This window comes from Mus pahari, chromosome 21 (assembly GCF_900095145.1).
Source record: "Mus pahari chromosome 21, PAHARI_EIJ_v1.1, whole genome shotgun sequence".
NCBI lineage: Eukaryota > Metazoa > Chordata > Mammalia > Rodentia > Muridae > Mus > Mus pahari.
The window spans coordinates 36754909-36776708 of NC_034610.1; the positions used below are offsets into that span (position 1 = coordinate 36754909).

Consider the following 21800-nt stretch of genomic DNA (forward strand, 5'->3'; position numbering starts at 1 on the left):
AAGGTTAAATTAGCTAAACACTTATTTTATTCTTCCTTCTCTTGACCCTACCATAATTCCAAAATAATTTCAAACCCCGTGTCTTCGATGGCACGGTCCCCCACATGTCTCTTCAGCATCCTGGGGCAGAACACCTTGGTTTGGTGAGTGTCCTTGACTTTGAGCAACTGAAGGAAGAGAAGGGAGCACAGGGCTGTGTCACCTTTGAGGATAAATGGGTTTTAGGCTGCCCACTAGAGGAGGGGAAGGGCACCTGACACACCTACGGAGTGACTCATTCAGAGCACTGCCACTCACCAGCTCTTACTTGCTGGGCACCCCCACGGAGTTCTGTCTTCACAGAGCTCACACCCTGGGAGGGGAGGAGAAACACAGAGTTCTAAGTGGATAAAACTCCCCAGGGTGTGGATGAGAGCGCAAAAAGGTGAGGAAGGTTCAGGCTGTGCTTTGGTGCCCAGCAAGACTGCTGTCAGGCCAGGATGTCTGTTCTTAGAGAATCAGCCAGGGTGGGGCTAGGGGGTGGGGCTGAAGAGGTGGCTCAGTGGTTAGGAGCATCCTCAGCTGTTCTCCCAGCAACCACATGGTGCCTCACAGCCATCTGTAATGGCATTTGAGCACTCATAGACAATAAATAAAAATAAATAAATAAAGCTTAAAAAAAAAAACCTATTGTACACATTTTAATAAAAAAAAAAATCAGCCAAGGGAAATTGATATATCAACAAGTAGGTGTGTCATGTCCACAGGAAGGCAATACAGTCCAGGGTTGTCCTTTGGGACCCATGATTCTCTCCCAACCTGATGCTACCACTCACAGTGGGGACAATGGACAAGCTAGAAGAAGAAGGGGCAGGGAAATGTGTGATAAAGTGTGACCATTTTACTCTGATGATGATAACCAGACCATTCCTTGCTTCAGTGGGAAGATGAATTTGCAAGGTAACTGCTGGGAATCGGAAGTTGGAACTGTTAGAAAGCGGAGGGCAGAGCCAAGAAGCAGAACTAGGTTTAGTGAGCACTTGCAGACATGTTGGTAATGTTCCAGGTATGCCCACACTGTAGGATCTTGAGTAGGGGAAAGGAAATGATACAAAATATATCACACTCCATAATAACGGAAGATATTACTACCGGGTGTGAGAGAGAAAAAGGATCAGAGAAAAGGGGGCCTATTTGGATTTTATTTTGTACTCATGATTCATAAGAGAAATCAATAAGGAAAAAAAAAATGGCTATTTCATGTTTTTCAAATGTCTTGCTGCCAGGAAGGGAGGTGATGGATTGTGAAACAAAGCACAGAATAGATTTTAAGCCCATGTTTGTACCTAGCACTGTGGGAGCGCATAGTGGGCTAGTCTAACCTTAGCCTGTACAAAAGGAATTAGCTAAAGACAACGGAAATGTCAACAAATGCCAAGAAACTAAGAGGCAACTAGGACCACAGCTACAAACATGGGGACTCTTCTTGCAAATATCCCAGGGCAAGAGGGAGGAAGATAAGCAAAGAGGACCACCAGGATAGAGGGAGGAAGATAAGCAAAGAGTACCACCAGGATAGAGGGAGGAAGATAAGCAAAGAGGACCACCAGGATTAACTCGGCTTCTAAAGGTGCTATATACTCTTGGAAGACGTCGTCCTGAGCAGGAGGAGTCACTTTCTAAGCTTGCACTCTATTAGCTATTGAAATATCTGTATAAACTGATGATGTGACCACTCCTCGGATGGTTAAGGGAAGGTTTATATAGAGCACAGGGAGTTTAGAGAAGACGTTTGGGGAATCATTTGTTCGTGAAGTGGGAGAAGTTGCTACGGTCTGTGAGAATCTGGAAATCTAATGCGCCATCTTTGGCCATTAACTGAGTTGGATTGAGGCCATTTGCAGCGAGGCAGAATGGCATCTCTCTGAGGCTGAGGAGGGAAAGATTAGAAAAGGAGGGGAAAGGGTCACAAACAGGAACTCTTGTCAGAGGGAGGATTCCAATAATCTCCAGGAGGGAGCCAGAGGGCGTGTGGGGAAGGAAGCAGGTGGAGAAAAGAAGCAGCCCAGGAGGTAGAATCTGGAATTCTGAGTTGAATATGGTGGGAGGCAGAAGCCAGCAGAAATAAATGATCCATATCTTACCAGAGCCAAATCAGCAGCTTGGTTTGGAAGGGGGGGGGGGCAATTGTGCTCCTCCCAGACTTCAGCACCACACATATAAACTGACATGACTGCTTCTTAGTATGCATAAGGGAATGGTGTTTAAGAGATGAGAGAGAGAGAGAGAGAGAGAGAGAGAGAGAGAGCGAGAGAGAGAGAGAAGCCAGAAGCATCTGAAAGAGTCCAGAGCAGAGAGAGACAGTAGTTGACTAAATGTGGCCTGCAGACTGGACATGGCCATGAGAGAAACAGAAGCACAAGGGGGGTGGAGGGTAGGTCAACACAGAAGCACGAGGGGGTGGGGGGGTCAACACAGAAGCACGAGGGGGAGGAGGTGGGGGTGGGGGGTCAAGACAGGACGAAGATGACAGAGAAGAAGACAGGGAGTGGGCAAAAGAATAAGCATAGCTGAAATGGTCGGGTTATAAAGAGAATGTGGGGGATGGCAACCCCACAGGAAGACCATGTCAACCTGAACCCCAGGGAGCTCCTAGAGACTGAGCCACCAACCAAAGAGCATGCACAGGCTGGTCCAGGCCTGTGGCACTTATGTAGCAGAGGACGGACTTGTCTGGCCTCAGTGGGAGAGGGTGCACCTGATCCTGCAGAGACTTGATGCCCCAGGGAAGGGGGTCTGCAGGGGTGGGAGGCACCCTCTTAGACAAGAAGGGGAAGGGGGATGGGGGTAAGAACTCTGGGAGGGGGGAACATTTAGGATGTAAATAGATAAAATAATTAATTTAAATAAATAAATAAACGGAATGTGTGGTTGGGGGAAAGGAAGCTTCTGAGATAGAGGGAGTTTATAGTAAGAAAGGAAGTAGGAGATGCCAAGATGCTAGCATGGACTTTGAAATGTGTAGCTGGTGCTTCTGATGCTGAGGAAGCCCAAAGGCCTGCCTGTGCTTTGGTATGCTAACAGATACCACAGATAGCCAGTGGAGTCCCTTCTGCCTTTTGGAATCTGGGGAAATGGAATTTCCTTTGATCCTAACAATCCCTCATCAGGATCTACTGTAGTGTGTTCTATAGTACAGAAACAAACAAACAAACAAACAAACAAAAAACAGATTCGAATTAGTAGTATGTGTGGACTGTGTGTACATCGAAATGCTGCAAAGATTCACTGTGAATACAAGCCCGTCAGGACAGAACACAGAATTGGGACTAAGAATACTGTTGGCAGTGAGTACTTCTATATTATTCAGTACCTGCACAATAGCAGTCTTCATGTATCACATATAGGATTAAAAACGCATTTTAAAATCAGCACTTTTTGATTTTTCCCAGGCTCCGTAGGTACCCGCACACCTTGAATCCCAGCACTTTGGAAGCAGAAGTAGGTGGATCTCTGTTTGTTAGAAACCAGCCCAATCTACATAGGGAGTTCATCTACATAATGATGCCTGGTCTCAAATAATAAACTAATTGATTTAATTAACTTTAGCAAACCGTTCCACTACCTTATCCTAAAGAAACTCCAGAAATTGGCAGTGAATCTAACACCTGCTGTGCTCACAGCTTTAAAGAATGGAGATTAAAAACTAAAACATGCATCGGGACATTGGGAAAAAAAAGAAAGGTTATCCTGTAAGTGAGTGTTTACTACAATTATCTTGTCACTTTCTGAAGAAACTTCGAAGTTTTCCCCCATGGATTCTGAGCAGTGAATTAACAAGCAATTCGTTTGAAACAAGAGAGCAAGAGTGGCCTTTAGCAATAAAGTCATACGTGTGTTACACGCATGAAGTTACACAATTACAAAATAAATAAATAAATAAAAATACTATCAGCAACCTTGCTGATGACCCATCAAAGAAAAACAGAAAATAACAAGATGTTAAAGTCTGCTCCTGTAATAGCAAATACTTGAATAGAAATCCATGTATTTCATGGATGTATGTGTGTGTGTGTGTGTGTGTGTGTGTGTGTGTGTGTGTATGCCACTAAAGGTGCTTATAATTCCAATATTAGTAATAACAATGAAGTACAATGTAAAACTGGATTATGCTAAGCCCAGGACTCTCTTTTGATTTTAGAAGGATTTTTTTTTTTTTTACTCTCTTGAAATTCCATATTCAAATACTGGCACACCAGTACCCTATTTAATTTTAAAATGTCAACTTGTCACAGCCAAGAGTCAATGAGTCTCAACTGAGGGACTGCCCAGATCAAATTGGCCTGTGGGCCCGTCTGTGGCGAACAGTCTTGACTGTTAACTAACTGACTTAGACGGGAGAGGACCCAGACATGTAGGACTGTATAAAAAAGACAGACAAGCATAGGTCTGAGAGCAAGCCAGCAAGCAGCAAGTTCCTCCATGGTTTCTACTTCAGTTCCTTCATGGACTCCCCATAGCAACAGGCTGTGATCATGAAGTGTAAACGCTTCCCTCCCCAAGATGATTTGGTCAGCATATTTTATCACAGCGTCACAAAAGCAGCTAGAACACATACATCTATCCCACCCGAAAATAAACTTTTCAGGAGTCACTCATGAATTCCCCTAACTAAATTCAAATTTGAAAATACAAAATCAGTTCACACAGTTTAAACTGATCTAAATTTGAAAATATAAAATCAGTTCACACAGCATGCATGGGTCAACCTGGAACTCTGACATTTGGGACTAAACAGTTCTGCCTCTATGAAGGCCAACCTGGGTGCCACAAAACAGCTAGCTGCATCCCTGGCTACTATGCCTCTGTTGTCACTGCTCTATCACACCCCTACACCATGATAATGACAACCAAAGATGACTTTAGACTAACACACATCTTAGGGTGAGGGGAAAATCAAAAACGACTGCTGGTTGAGAATCATTGATAAGCAATGTGACCATCATCAAAAAATGTTGCAATCACAGACAAGAATAATTCTCATTCCTACCATTGTAATATGTATGTTCTGTGAGTGCAGCAGAAGGTTGTAAAAGCTTCTCACTTGTAGTAGGAACACTTGAAGCTGTGTGGCAGAGTGCCTACTTAGCATGAGGAGACCCCGAGGTTAACCCCCTGCCACAGGTTTAAAAGGCAGGCACAGTGGCACACACCTGCACTCTCATCACTTGAGGTGACAGAAGGGTCAGAAGTTCAAGGTCATCCATGACTGTAGAGCTTGGCTTAAGGCCAGCCTAGGACATGTGAGAGCCTGCCCCTGTGTCCCCGCCTCCATTCTCTGCCCCCAACTAGGTTAACTTGTTCCACTCTAACTAGTCACCCTGTACTTTGAACCCTGGTTCATAGGTCATGTAGATCCCCAGCTGAAAGTCTGTCTTAACCACTATTAAGCTACATCCTCAACAAGGTCTTGTACACCTCTACCAAGAAGCCATCTCTCTACAAGGCAAAAGAAACGCATGAGCTTCCCAGCCCAATAAAATATCTTTGATAAGCGACATAGAAATCCCAACTTCAGCATATAACAAACGTGGAACAAGGGAGAACGCAAAGAGCTGAGAAAGCAGATATTCCAGTCTTACGTGATTACCGCTGTGTGCAAAGCAGACATTCCAGTCTTACGTGATTACCGCTGTGTGCCCTGGAACAAGCCTGAACTCCTATTGGCCTCTCGATTTACCTCAAAATCTCGGAGTCTGGGGATAATTTCCTCAAGCAAGTGTAAATCTCTGGAAACCTTGGTCTTCACTTTATTCCATCTGCCTTGGACATCATCGAATTCTTGTTTATACATTTTCCCCACATCAGGAAGCATAGTTTTCTCCAAAGTCTTTGTTTCTTCTGAAAGCTTGTGCAACGTAGGTTTTTGATTCTCAAGGGTTTCATCAAGGGCCTACGAAAGTGTCAAGAGATTAAAACCATCCACAACAATGTACGTATGAATTAGCACAGATGTAGTAACATCTGAAGGTATCTTACTTAAAAATAAAAAAGGTCATACTAAGACAACTCAAAGCTTTCTTTTCATAAGTAGGTGTGGCATCATGGATTCTGTACATTAAAACCCTGTAACAGCACACACAGTGTAGAACAAGAGTCCAAGGTCGGGAGTTGGTCTTTTCTATCAGGTACCGTAGTATAGAACAGTGTTTCTTAATCTGAGGGGCAATACTCCTTTGGGGGTCTAACAACCCTTTCACAGGGCCTGCATATATATATTCCGCATGTCATATATTCTGCATGTCGAAGGTTTACATTATGATTCATATGGAGTTATGAGGTAGCATTGAAAATAATGCTATGGTTGGAGGTCACCACGTCATGAGGAACTGTGTAAAGGGTCACAGTGTTAGGAAGGTGGAGAAACACGGGCATAGAGCCTTCAGGCCACTGTAAACAGGAGAGTGATTTAGTCAACATAATGCAAGTGGCTCCCAGCATGTGGGAGGCTGAGGCAGGAGGACTGCACTCAGTTCTCGGCCAGCCTGCACTACAGAGTAAAGCTAGTTCTCAAAACAAACAAACAAACCAACAAAACAAAAAAACAAAAAGAAAGAAAGAAAAGAAAAGAAAAGAAAAGAAAAGAAAAAAGAAAAGAAAAGAAAAAAAGAAAAGAAAAGAAAAGAAAAAGAAAGAAAGACATCAGTTCACCTAATACACCTCACATCATTTTAGGAGATAGATCTAGCAGATTAGGAACAGGTTTAGAATTTTATGGAAATGATTTAAAAAGTACATGTTTCCCAGTAGCACTTCATAACACATCTTTTATGGACCTCAAATAAATTATTTGACTCCACAGATGAAGATGGCAGCCACACAAGACTTAAGACTGAGTGAACGCTCTCCCTGGAATTCACAGTGGAAGAGAAAACCAAGTTGCCACAGTCGTCCCCAGGTCTCAGCACATACCCACCTCCACAATACTACTAATAAATAACAATCAAAAAATAAAATAAATTATATTTACTCTGCTATTTTTGTAACAAAGATTTAACAATCTTAAAAGACTTCATCAAAAATGGCCATTTTTTTTTTTTTAAATCACTGAAAAACCACTTCAAATGCATAACACGAACTCTCAGAAATGGTGAATGCTCCCATGGACAGCTTACCTTTTTCTCCTGCAGGGCCTGCCCCACTGCTGCGGGATCGTTCAGGGCATTCAGGGAGGCCTGGGCTGCTTTTTCTGACTCGCTTAGCACTTTTTTCAGGGTATCCAGTGTGTCCAAATACGCGGGTTCAGGCTGGCTCTTCAGCTCTGACGATTGAAACAAGCTTGCTTAGGGAAAACAGCGCTAGGACTTCCCTACTGTTATCGTCTGAACCATTAATCTTCTGTATATAATAAGGAGACTCCAATAGATAATCAATCAGATCCCCTGGTTACAACAGAAAAGGCTCCCTGTTGCTTAACAAGACCGGCCATGCCTCTGGCATTTCAGACAGACAGACGGTGGGTGGCTTCATTCCTCCAGAGGCTGGTGTTTGAACTATTAACTCACTAGCATCCTTCTTCATTTGATCATGCTGAAATGTCTCTAGGAAGCTTGAAGGACAACATTCGTTTTGTCTCACACGACCTCCCCTCCCCCAAATGATACCCAAAGAATAAACGGAAGCGAAGACCCTGCCACCAGCCTTCCTGAAACCCCACAAGTGTACACGAACTACATGGGAACCCTAAGACCGTAAGGAACAGGGGTGACTGGCAACAGCCAGCTAGCACAGAGTATCCCTCTGTGTCTCTTTACAAATCCCAGACAATCAGCATTTGTACCGAAGAGGAAGTCAGTTGAAACGGGAGGCACCGAGAGGTGAGACCAATTAGCCGCAGCAGTTCAACTGCCCACTCCTGATCCTTGTCCTAAGGGAAAGCTTGGTTTGCAGGGGGGTCAGCCGGGAAAGACGTCTTCTCTGCTTTTTAACGTGGCACTAAGTTAACAGATTTCCATGAGTGAAATGCATGAAGTCCAAATGCACAGTCAAGGGAAAAAAAGTACCATGGCGCCTTTGTCTAACATGCATTCCTTCCTGATGCCTGCACATACTGTGCAGGAGCGAACGTGGTGGAGGTTACAGTCACAGCACGGAGTGCACACAGCACATGACAAGACACAGAAAGTGACACACAAGCTTCCCAAATCCAGCTACCCCAACCAGCCTCATTCCGCTGTCTCCAATTCCACCTTGTTCAATTTTGTTCAAATTCTGGAAAAACAAAGAGATTCCTTTTCAAGGATCGAGTGGGGCTGCTAAAACCTTAACCACTGGGAGCAAACAGAAATCGATGATGTTTTTGTTTGATGAGAGCGAAGTGGTTTCTCCCATAAAATTCTCCTTAAGGGCGGGAGTGCAAATCACTAGCAAGCACGAGACACTGGGGTTCAACCCATCACCACCAAAGGAAAGCAAAGTCTCCCGGAAGTCACTATACCCTACTCATGCAGTTTTACAGCATGCCAAGCTGGCTTGGTTTGTTGGGTTGTTTTTGTTTGGTTGGTTGGTTTTTTTGGTTTTTTGTTTTTGTTTTTGTTTTTTGTTTTTTATGGGGGGGGTGCTGTTGAGGCAGAGCTTCTCTGTGTAGCCCTAGCTCTCCTGGAACTCACTCTACAGACCAGACTGGCCTTGAACTCAGATTGCCTATCCCTCTGCCTCTGCTCCTACCCTCTTCCCCCGCCTCCCAAGTGCTGGAATTAAAGGTTTGTGCCACCACCACCTGGCCAGGTCTGAATGTATTATAACGCTTCAAGCCACAGGGATGCGGGGGAAGAAAGCATGAAGCCAGGATGAAACTCAGACACACTAAAGGTCTATATATTGGGAGTAATTTTTAGATTTAAGGCAAACTAAGAGGAGAACCAGAGAAACAGAGACAGACAGACATACATACATACATACATACATACATACATACATAGAAGCAGAGAGAGACAGACAGAGACAGAGACAGACAGATACAGCAGAGGAAAGCCAACATTTACCATTTTCTAGTTGTTGTTGGTATTCCTCTAAAGCCTTCCGCACAGCCTGGTAGTGATGTCGAAGGTCATCAAAACCCTGCTGGACAAAACCTGGGACAGAGGGCTGAGCCTTCAGGGCTGAACAGCTTGCACACAGCGTCTCAATTCTGGGGTGAAGGCCAAGGAGAACTGTCAGTTCCCTCTGAGGAAGAGAAAATACGGTCACTTCACTCCATGAAGACGAGTGTCCCCATAAAGAGTTATGAAGGAAGCGAAGACAAAGCTCATGATACAAGATCCATGCTCTCCCGCTCTCTGCTTTCTCTTCAGATTGCGAGACCTTTTGCCTTTTAGGAGATACGGCGTCTTGGGCTGCAGATACGGCTCAGTGGGTGAGAGCACTTGCTAAGCAATCATGTAGACCTGAGTCTGGATCCCCAGAACCCATGTAAAAATGTGGGCATCACCACCTGCTGCTACCCTGGAATTAAGGGAGGGCAGAGACAGGAGGGGCAGCTGGGACTTATTAGACACCAGGCTCCAGGTTCATATCTCAAAGGAATAAGGTAGAATGTGGTAGGGCAGGGCACCTAATATCCTCCTCTGCCCTCTTCTGGCATCCATGAGTAGAGATACGTGTGCTTACACAAACACATCCATCATTCACCACATATATTGAATGATATTTCCTCTTTATATATGAGACTCAGCCCAGAAAGGTCTCCATGAGTAGAGATGCGCACCACACAGACACACACCACTCACCAGACACACTGAATGATATCTAGAAAGGATCTATAGTCCTATAGTGCAGCCATGTCTCACTCTACCTGGCAGGAATCCTTTAAGCCTGGCAAGGGCTGCCGGGGCGATTCAGAAACGCGTGTGCCCCTCAGCCACTCTTCCTTCCCCTTGATGGTCCTTTCAAGGGCATCAAGCTGCTGAAAATATGCATTTAGATCTTCCTGCAGCTGGATCTTCCTCCCCAGATCTTCTAGCTGCTGAGATATCATCTTCCACTCCAACGAAACCCTTTCCAGAACGTCTTTTATCTCTTCACTGGAAAGGCCTTCTACAGAAACAAACAAAAAAAAAGTCCAGGTGCATCAAAGCTGACACTTCATCTAGTAATACCAAAGTTGGCTAGAACTGGTTCTAGACATCTAACACAGTGAAAGACGAAGCAATGGTCAGATCCTTAGGTCGTACCCTTATGACCATTTTACGCCATGATGATGTTCTAATAACTGGATATGCTTTAACTCCTTGACCTAAGGGGAGCTAGGAATGCTAAGAGTTCAGGGGTGATGCGGCTATCTCATAAGGTCCATCTGTAAAGCATCCACTAGTTCCTCCTCTGTAGACCATGTCTCCACCCCCGACACTGTAACACTCTAATAGCTTATAATCTGACGCAGGCGAATCAACTCAAATGCCTGAATTTGTCCAGAGCTCGGACATCAGAATGCATGCCTTCTGCTATAGGAAAATGAAGCCGACTGCTAGCAGAACTCAGAGCTGGCTCAAGTCTAGGGTGACAAAAGAGAACAGGAGTCCCCTTGCCTGCAAGCAAATGGGTACGTGACAGAACATTAAGCCAGGTGCCAGGCTCATGAAGCATCAAGAAGCCTACAAAACACTCTGAACACATATGAGTAAATATAAACATATTATTATTATATTATATAAATGTTATCTATGAGTAAATATAAACAATGCCAAAGTAATGATAATGGTAGCTACTCTAGAGACACATCTCAAAAAAACATTATTCTATTATGTTAATCTTACAAGCTCTCATATTTATTTACTTATTTTGTATCGGGGGCTGCCAGATGCCAAGGCATGCACATGGAGGTCAGAGGGCAAAGTGCTGGAATTGTTTCTCTCTTTCCACTGTGTGGCTCCCAGGGAAGGATCATTAGGTTTAGTGGCAAAAAGCATTACCCACTGAGCCATCTTTCCAGCCACCAACAATCTTAAAAAAAATTTTTTCTCAAATTTTAGAAAGCTATGAAATGTCCTTAGAATTGATTTTAAAAAATCTATAACAATAGGCCTTTCCATACCCTTTGTAGTGCTATAAGCTATCATTAAATCTTTTTTTTAAGTGAGTGGGAGGCAGCATAGAAAAGTGCCACCCCGTGGAGGTTTGGTCTGTTGCTATGCACTGTAATGCTAGATTCTTTACCAGAAAGTCTAGGCCCAGCTTTTCTTGTGCAAACCTTGTTCCTTAACTTAAAACTACTGGTTAAAGAAAAGTGGCTACTGACTGAAGAGATCAGAGGCAGGCAGGTTTTTAAGTTACCTGGTTGAGCATGGGAGAACTGAAAAGGAGGGAGAGCAGAGAAGAGAGACTGGGGACTGTGAGCATGTGGCCAGGAGAAACAGTAGGTATTTGGGGTACACTGCTGGGGAGGTGGCCAGGCCAGCAGTCAGAAAAGCAGATTAGAGGTGGACCCCACCCCCACCCCCAGTAATTGTCAAAGGTAAATAAAATAACCATATTCTGAGTCTCTTTCATTTGTAAGCTAGTCGGGGATAAGACTGGCTCGATTGTACTACTGCAGCCAACTCTTTCTGTTTGGCAGACACGCATGCTGAAAGGAGAGGCTCAACACCTTCAGGATATGAGTAGGGGTGCAGTTGAAACGAGTCTTCTCTGTAAACATATATGATCAACATCCACCGTCATGGAAACTCAACATGAAAGGAAAATGTCATGGAAACCAAGACGCCACCCCTGTTTTACCAGGAATACAAATTGGGAAGATCTTGTGTCACACTACATCTCCTAAGAATCAGAAATACAAACGTGCACACCATGGTTGAAAGGTACCACCCACATCAGCTGTTCAAGTGCACTGCTGCTAAGAAGACACTAAACCTAAGCTAGGCGTTCACACACCACAGTCCATGTGGTCCATGTGCAAGTGTTGCTGATAACGGAATCATGGACAAGAAAAAGCACCATTTTTTCTTAGCAACTGTGTGAACAGTGGACATGCAAACGGTGCTTTGGCATGGTCAAATACTTACTTACACGCTGGCAAATACTTAAGCACATAGAATAAAAATAAATCATAAAGAAAAATTCATTCCAAAAGCAGTAATTGCAAAACAACTCACACACACACACACACACACACACACACACACACACACACACACTGTACACACACACAAAATTAAAGATGTAAAAGAACTACTGGTTTAAAGATTTGGTCTAACTAATCTGCCACATTGTGCCGTGGTTGTTTATAGCTCTGATCAAGGGCAGAGGCAGGCACAGAACACTTTCAAAGGCAGGTGAGTAGATCCCTCCTTTCCCTGGGCAGGAGCTGAATAGATATGTGAAGAGCTCTTAAATACCATTAAAACTGATGTGAGTGTTAGTACGTTCCTATCATAAGCATTCCTTCTGTTGTTGATTTTCCCATAAATAAAAATGTGACGGAAGGGGTGACCTAACTCCCCAAATGATACTCCCAGAGTCTCCTGACTGCTGCAAACCAGGGGACTATCAGTAAAATAGTCAAGCAGGCTGCCCTTCAGCTGGTCTCGGTCACTCGGAATGGCCCCACAGATGCCATTGTCATGACAGTCACAGCTGCAACACAGGCCCAATCCCGAAGGTGCAGCACCAACCATGAGAGTTGGAACTACACATTTTGCTAGCTTCAGCAAACACCAGATGACACCGCACCCATTTCCACCCAAGTGGGAGCAGGCGCACTTTCCTCTGTGGCCTCCAAACACTGAGATTACTACAAATGGAACAATACGACACTTGGTATAGGCACAATGTTTAGGTTTGCTGCAACTGATACAAATACCCTTTCTCTAGCTACGTGAGGGGATGGTTCACTTGGTGAGCTACTGGAAAACATACTCCTACACCCTCCCTGGATTGTAACATTCGGTCCAGAAAAGGCTTTTCCGGTATGGTCTTTTCTTGTCTACTGTCAGGTGGATGAGCTGAGCAAGTGCCAGAAAGACAGGAGCAACAGAGACTGCAAGCAGTCACAGCTGGAGAGCAAAACCAGCAGCCCCCAAACCAGACCAGCAGTGGGGGAGGGGTGGGGACTGGATGCCCGACAGCTTCCGAAAAGGCAAAGCCTTGAATGCAATATATCCCTAGTACAGAACTGAGCAGTACTGGTAGGCTAAACCTTGAAAGAGGCAAGGAATTGGGCTGTTAGACATCTGACAGGGAGACAGATCGGAGCAATTAGTAGGCCAAGCCGCAGAAGGGGCAGAGGCACCGGCTGTATACACAGCTTCAAAACAGGCAGAGCCTCTACTGACAGTGGTACAAAGGCTGAGGTAGCCAGGTCCTGAGCGGCAGCAATGGGGACTCAGCCACAGGCACAGCTGCAATGGATGTGAGATAACAGACAGGGCAGGAGAGAAGGTGTAAGTAAACTGGAGGGAAGGGAGGGAGGGAGGGAGGGAGGGAGGGAGGGAGGGAAAGATTGAGATTGAGACTGATTAAGAAGAAACTATAAGCATCGGTCCCCAGAATAGACCCAGAAAGCTGCCAAGCCTTTAGAGCCAAGAGTGTTAGCCACCGCAGGTATAGAAGCTACAATATTGGCCATTGCCCAATGCTGAGGAATCCCTACAGCTATGTCCACTTACAAGGTACAGAGCCAGCCACTCTCTTGAGATGAAGGGCCCCCACTTCCTAGGCCTAAGCAGTAACTCTGATGCTTATGGAAGAGTCCCACTATGGGAAACCAGCACGAAAGCTAATACCAGACATCAGTCACTGCCTGATGTCGCTCCTGCCTGCTGAGGCCATGCGCTGCTGTGAACAGATGCTATAGCTGCCTTCAGAAGATTTAGCCCTTCCCTTGCCTAGCCATGATTTCCATGCAGGCGGAGCTAAGACGCCCAGCGGTCTGACAGACAACCTAAGTATTTTTAGAAGAAGGAGCAGGTGCATAGGAAATGTGCTTCCTGGTGATCTCCCTCTAGAGTTCTCAAGAAGGGAGTTTCTGCAGTCAACCCGGCAAATCCTACTTGCTCCTGCCTGTGTGCACCAATGGGCATGTGCCCGCTAGAGTTTCTGCCCTTCAACCAAGACCTAAAGCAGCATGTGAACCTCACCCGACTGCAACCCATGCCCCAGCCTTTGACATTCTCAGCCTACCACATCTTTTCTTAAGGGTGAAGAGAGAAAGGTCAAGATCCACCAAAGAAATAACCATATGCCAAACTTAACAGCCACAGGGGGGAGGGGGGGAAATACTAATTTTAGGTTTCTCTGTGTCTATCTATGCAAGGCTTTAGTGAGGGGTGAGGGTCTTTGCTGCTGGAAAAGTTTTTGAATACAAATAACATCAAATTTAAGTAGAAAAATGTTTCTAGAGTATATTAATTGATCCTCCAAAGGTGACCAAAAATCAAACATTCATAAGTGTCCAAAAATCAAACATTAATAATAGTTAGCTGTAATTGTCCATCTGACACGGCCTAGCATCATCTGACATCCTAGACTGAGGAATTGTCTATATCACGCAGTTGGCATTGTCTTGATCATTAAGAAATGTAGAACAGGTTCAGCCCACTGTGGGCAACACCATTCCTTAGGCAGGTGGTCCTAGGCTGTAAGGACCAGGCAGCCAGCAAGCAGTATCCTCCATGGTTTCTGCTTTGAGATGCTTGAGTTCCCACCCTGACATTCCTCAGTGATGGACTGGGATCTGTAAGCTGAAACGAACTGGTTCTTCCCCTGAGCTGCTCTGAGTCATGATGATTGTCACAGCAACAGAATGAAACTAGAGTAAGTTTACCTTAAGGCGACTTCCTATCTAAGACAGTGCCAGCATAAAAATTTCGCTCAGTGCCCTCATATATAAGAAAAATTCAGAGTATGTAACCCCAAAGGTGAGGTTTTACAATCTTGTGCACTGTTGGATTTTAATTGCTCTGCTGAGGATTTCAAGTTTCTAGTTTTCTGACCCCCCATGTGGGAGCAGAACGACTTTGATTTTATCTGTTTTTAATAAAAAGCTCCAATATAAGATTTCAGTTTTTGAAAGATTCTGCTGCCTCAAAAAAAAAAAAAAATTGAAAACCAGATCTTTTTTTCTAGCTTTGTCTATTAAATGTTTTGTGTGGTAAGCTGCAAATATTAAGTGTGACCTTCTAAAATAATCTGAGAGGGGGAAAAAAAAAAAGCCCTGCAGGGCCTCACCTTTTCCCATTTGCTCCTGAAGGATTTGTCCGGTTTGATACAGTTCATCCAGTCGGGGGAGCTTTTCCTTCTGTTCTTTCTCTAATCCCTGGAAATAAAGACCAAATATAAAATGCTGAAAGCTTCCCTTCTCAATGTAACGCTGATGTTATTTTAAAACCTCATATTCTGTGCCCTCTTCACTTTTCTTTAGGTATTTCAAAGTTTATCTACAAAGTACTGTGATGGAAGAAAAAAAAAAAAAAACCTACGCAATTCCTGGCCACTCTCTAGCACTCAGAAAATTAGTAAGTCTGAAAAAGAAAATTCCAAAACTGATGACAGTAAATATCAACTTTAGATTCTTTTAGAAGGAAAGATTATATGTTCTGTAATTATGAGTTTATTATCAAGGGGAAATCATTAAATTAGCATTTTTGGTCTAAGATTTCGATTCGGGAGAATAGTTTATTTCATATCGTAAGAAAAAAGGTTTGGGTACACAGCTTTAACCTCAGCTCTCAAGAGGCAGAAGAGAAGGATCACGGTGAGTTTCAGGCCAGCCTGCTCTACGGAGCAAGTTATAGGTTAGCCAAGGCTATGAAGTGAAACCTCGACTCAAACAAAACAAAAACAGTAGCGAGGGTGGAAAGAAGAAACAAAATAATGGCTTGGGTGAAATGAACTCAACATGGCTATGGCAGAGCTCGCCAGGGAGAAGAGAATGGTTTTGAGTCTCGGTATTATCTGCTGGCATCATTGTTGGTCCAGGTTCTCCATCTAACTCAAACGTGAACGCAGCACATTTCACGTGCAATCTTAAAATAATGACAGCATGCTTCAGAACCCAAACAAGAACGGTTTCGGTTTGAGAAGTGGTCCTTTATCATAACACAGTGGGCGTCAGCATCTCAAATCTGAAACTATTAAAGTGCTTTATGTGACACCGTATACTACTTCCATATGGCTCTTGTAAGTTCGAGTTGCCTCTAGTTTGCTTTAAATCCCCAACAAGATGCCATGTACACTAAGTGGTCATCATGCTGTGCTTGATGGAGGGAAGTGACAAGGGTATGCATGTGCTTGTCTCAGATATAATCATCCTGGGACTCCAAACACGGTACAGGAGCAAGACAGGAGGTGATGAGGGGGCCGGGCAGTGGCAGGTAGCCACACCAAGGTGTGTACACACTTCATTCATACAGACAGACTCTCTGGGATGTATGGAGGTGCAATAAATTCAAGTTTTGCTTTCAACAATTCTCCAGAATCTCTTTTCCCAATATTTTCAATCCAGGTAGGCGATTCCATGGGCCCAATGACCAACTGTACTTTAAAAAGAAAAAGCTGTCTTGTTTAATACACCAAATGCTTTGTTGGATACAAAGGCAGAATATCTCTGAAACCATACAAAGCCCTAAGTTACTATGTACCAGACTGTGTAAATTTAAATCTACATAGAAGGTAATAATGATGACTGTATGTACAACTCAATGATTAAGGAGGAAAAAGGGAAAAAATTTTAATTTCTCCTCCATGTGGCGATCAGATGTTTACAGTGATGCTCTAAAAGCCATCTGTGGCTACCTGGACTTCCCAGCAGCTTCTGGACCCTGGCACATCTCTGTGCCAATAGTAAAACTAGCCTGATGAATTGTTTTACTTCCTGGCATATCCATTGTATATTTTACCTTCAATTTCTTTTTCATTCCCGAGGTCTCCTGTGACTTCTTATACTCTTTCATCTCTGTGTTCTGAATGGCAGTCTTCGATTTCAAACTCCAGTTCAGCACCTCTGTACTTAGAGCCTCAAACCTGTCCAAGATGGAGACATTTGCCTCTGTCACTGGTCAGATTCCACTGTTGCCTTGGCCCAATAAAGTCCAACCTGAATGCCCACCAGGCAAGGATATTCAAACACTGCTCCAAAATAGAGCAACTACCCATAATACTTTTACAATTAGAAGTGAAAATGTTATAGGGCTAATAAAATAATTAACTTTTTTTTTTTTACTTAATTGGGAATCATTTGTATTTTTATAAGCTTGTAGATAACAAAAAAACAGATTTAGTTAGATGATAACAGGAAAAGGACAAGTACAAACATTTATAAAAACTGTCCTCTGCTGCTCATTTCATAGTTAACTAGACTATCTCAGCCTTTCAGGAGCTTCGAGTCATCAGGAAGCAACTGAAAGTGACAAGTAATAAGAAAAGCATTTGTTAGGTACAATCCAGGACTTCCAAGGAGTGACTCCTAACCCATCATGGAAAGAACAGTCTCAGGGCATAAGTGTGGCTGTGCTTAACAAATGGAGGTCATATTTTGCCAGCTACAAATAGGTGTGTCTAGTACAGAGAGTGCTGTGAGGGAAGGCGAATTAACGATGTGGCCAAGAGTCTCAGGGGCCCTGGGTGATAAGATGACAGGTTTAAACAAAGAGCAGACATCAGCTGTGTTAAGCACAGAACCGAGAAGAATCTGGTCACAGTGTCCAGTCAGTCACTGTGGGGCCGGAACCAAAGACTACACAGAAAAGACCGCCATAGATAGAACGCAAGAGGAACTCAGGGAGCGGTAAATGGGAGGGGGAAGAGTGGGCAGGCTGGACATGGGATCATCCCAAGGCAGGTGAAAACCACAGTTTTCTGAAAGGTGACCAGAGACCAGGCCCTTGGCTAAGCCTTCCATGTTTATCGCTAACTCAATGAATCCTCACAACTCCCTCTGAAAATACTTTTGAATATCCTTTTAGAGTGGAAGCAACTGAGCTCATGGGGGTTTTGAATAATGGACCCCATACTAATGAACGAAGCAAGAGCTATTCAAACAGAGACAGTCCATGTGGCTGCCCCCTCACCCTGGTGTGAATCAGTATCATAAGCAAGAGAAGATGTATTTGAAGGTCCCTCCGGGAAGCAGCCCTTAATGTGCTTCTAGTAGATTCTGAGTAAGTTTTCTGTGTAATGTGTGATTTAAAAAGGCGTTTCCTACAATATCTCAAATCTAAATCAGAGGAGGCAAGAGTTAAGGGAATTAATCAATTAATAGCCACCAGCCAGAACTAACATGATAGTTCCACATTCCTGAAAGCAAGTTAAAACTGACCTGGCATCTGTGGTGGCTGCACCCCAGGCACCACCACCTGTTAATATATAAATGTCCCAGACTAGTAAGCAAGAAGCAGCAATGCTTCTTAGGGACTGTGCACCCACCCACTTAGCCCAAACCCTTCAGTGCCTAGCAGTCTCACTTCTAACTATGGCCAGGTAAACGCAATGTGTACAGCCCAATCTTCCTTCTCTAATCTTCCCTAGAACAAAATGCTTTGAGGACTGCAGAGATGGATGGCTCTCTGCAGGTAAAGTGTTTGCCCTGCAAGATCTGAGTTAGAGTTCCTGCATTTGAAAAGCCTGGCTGGGTGGCATGCTTATAATCCCAGAGCTGTGGAGGCAGGCAGAGTCAGCCAAATTCCTGAGGCTCACTGACAAATAAGCCAGGGGGACCATGCCTGAGGAAGGAAACCTTTGGAATGGGGGGGGGGGGAGAAAGAAGGAGGAGGAGGAGGAGGAGGAGGAGGAGGAGGAGGAAGGGGGGAGGGAGGGAGAGAGAATCCCTGTATTCACAGATACAAACATCCACATAACCACACATCTACATAACCACACTCACACACAAACCTGTACTCACATATACACACACCTGTGCTCACACGCAAACATCTACATAACTATATATATATATATATATATATATATATATATATATATACCCTATACTCACACATAAACATCCACATAACCATACAAAGACACAAACAGATACACACACACACACACACACACACACATACATACACATACACATAACCACATTCACACAAACCTGTATTCACACACAAACACACACACACACACAGGTTTGGGGCTCTTAGCTTCCAAGTGCCCATTTCCATCTATTGAACCCTTTTGCTTTTGTAGGCTTCAGGATTTGTCCCTGAGCCACTCATTAAACCCCTTTTATTTCAGACATCTGAGGGTCAATAAATTTTACTTCAACATAAGAGCGTGTGTGATGCTCTAGCTAAGTGAGCAGACTCTAGATGTCCACAGTTTCTCTCTTTAAAATGAACAAGACATCTGTACGTGTACAGACACTGTACTGGTTATCTTGACCCCAGTACAAGATAACCAGATAGTTGGAAATGCCTGTCCTGAGCAGATTTAAAAAGAAAACATAATGAAAACAAAATAAGATTGACTCCCAAGAATAAGTAATTAGGTAATTTAGGGCTCTCAATTGTCTGTGGAGTCCAACACAAGTTCATGACCATTTTTACAGCTAACAGAATACAGGAAAGGGTCTGAAAATTATGTCACACCAGGAATAGCTAAGGAGAGCCTCGTCTTTAGGACGATGGAAGTGACTGTGACAGCTAACCTCAAACATTCGTGTGGGACCATTTTGAGGAGGGACTGGTGGGAGAATAAGGCGAAAGTGACCTGCATTAAGCCTGAGATGTTTGGACAGCAGAAAAACCAGCTGGCATAGGAGAAGGCTGGACGCCTCCCCAGCCAAGGTTAACATGGAAAAGGTACTGCATGGATGCAGGAAAGCCAGCAATGCACACACACAGAGAGAGAGAGAGAGAGAGAGAGAGAGAGAGAGAGAGAGAGAGAGAGAGAGAGAGAGAGAAAGAGAGAATGTCTTCGGATGCCCAGGACCCACAGCAGATCATAAGAACGTCTGGGGCTTGGAGCTTGGGCTTCCAGCCTTGCGCTCTGTTCTGGTCCATGGCCTTCTCCTAGGATATGCATGTCGTATCTTAGGAAACTGTTTCTGCAACAGCTAAGCATCCCTGTCTAGTTCCATGTTCTAGGAATAAGAAACTGGAACTCGGGCTGGAGAGATGGCTCAGCAGGTAAGAGCACCTGTCTGCTCTTCCAAAGGTCCTGAGTTCAAATCCCAGCAACCACATGGTGGCTCAAAACCATCCGTAACAAGATCTGGCGCCGTCTTCTGGAGTGTCTGAAGACAGCTACAGTGTACTTGCATATAATAAATAAATAAATCTTTAAAAAAAAAAGAAAGAAAGAAAGAAAGAAAGAAAGAAAGAAAGAAAGAAAGAAAGAAAGAAAGAAAGAAAGAAAGAAAGAAAGAAAGAAAGAAACTGGAACTCCCAGTGGGCATCCATCAGATCCTGCTACTGCCTAGAAAAGCATGCCTGGGCTCTACAAAGATAGCACACAGGACGTTCTGAGGCAAACCCGGGACATAAAAAAAGAGAGAGAGAGAGAGAGAGAGAGAGAGAGAGAGAGAGAGAGAGAGAGAGAGAGAGAGAGAGAGAGAGAGAGAGAGAAAGATAGATTTCTGCTACCATGAACGGCATGCACTCAGGCCTCTGCCGAGGAATTAATTCAGTAATGAATGTCTGCCTCAATCCACCCTCGAAGGTCATGACTCATGACTCACAACCCCCTCCCTCTCTATACTTCTGTACAAACTGAATAGACTGGGGATAAGGGAGGGACACATGACACGGTTCATCTGGACCTCCAGTAGCACTGCCACCAGTTTATGAACTTGAACAAGCAAGGGACAAAATCCTGGCCGGTGACATCGGAGACCCAGTTTGCTGAGAAGACAAAGCACTGTGAGGAAACATGACCAAGCCAACAATAGCAGGGAAGCCTGCTTAAGTGCATCCTCTCACCACAGCTGGGCCACTTCTGGACTGCTTCTTGTCACACCACACGATAATGAGTGGTTGAAGTCACCTTGGCCACAGCATTTTGTCTCTTACAGCAGAAGGCTCGTTACTTACCACAGGCAAGTTTAAATGAGCCTCCCGTCAGGATACACCCTGTCTATTCCAAAGTCAGCCCTGGAGACACACGGTGCCAGATGCGCCCAGCAGCTAACAAGGGCTCAGGAAACGGAAGATTGCTGCTAATATTGACATCAACAGCATCTCCCTCCCTGCCTGCCGCTCTGGCCCAAGTAAAGGCTGCTGCTCACAACAGCAGGTGTGCCAGTCATGCATGAGGCACCATTAGGAGGCAGGAAACAGGCTGAGGGTCGAAAGGAAAATCATCAGATACAACCAGAATCCCGATTCCTCTAATAAAAGCTATCCTGTGGAAAGCATATCTTTGATTTCAGGCCCCTAATAACTGCCAATGCCCATGAGCCCTGGGGTCTCACTGTAAGAGGGAGAATGAGCACAAGGTTGAGGCCAAGCTGAAGGCTCACTGTGATCAGGCATATCAGATCCAGTGCCTAGAGCACACTACATTTTAAAGCAGCGGTTCTCAACCTTCCTAACGCTGCAGTCCTTTAACACAGTTCCTCATGTGGCGCTTACCTCCAACAATAACATGATTTCTTTGCTACTTCATAGTTATAAATTTGCTACTGTTAAGGGTGGTAGGGTAAATATCTGATATGAAGGGTATTTGATATGACACCCCCCCCAAAGGAGTCGAGACCCACAGGTAGAGAACCTTTTTAAAGGCTCTGCCACAGTGAAGGCCCGGTGAATGTAGCTGAAATCTTCTTCTAACAATCTCCAGTTTTCTTTCGAATAAATTAGATAAAAGGATCATTTTAACCCAAA

At 44.3% G+C, this 21800-nt stretch overlaps 1 protein-coding gene across 7 annotated transcripts in view; it reads right to left on the reverse strand.

Moving 5' to 3' along the window:
• Utrn (utrophin) overlaps positions 1-21800 on the reverse strand; it is a 494125-nt gene that overhangs the window by 322224 nt on the left and 150101 nt on the right. For all 7 annotated transcript variants that reach the window (XM_021221246.2, XM_029532896.1, XM_029532895.1 and 4 more), the window contains 6 exons: positions 16875-16998; positions 15205-15292; positions 9833-10074; positions 9024-9204; positions 7155-7300; positions 5720-5932 (listed from right to left, as the gene is read on the reverse strand). In XM_021221246.2, coding sequence (XP_021076905.1) covers positions 5720-5932; positions 7155-7300; positions 9024-9204; positions 9833-10074; positions 15205-15292; positions 16875-16998 — 994 coding nt within the window. The remainder of the gene's footprint in view (positions 1-5719; positions 5933-7154; positions 7301-9023; positions 9205-9832; positions 10075-15204; positions 15293-16874; positions 16999-21800) is intronic.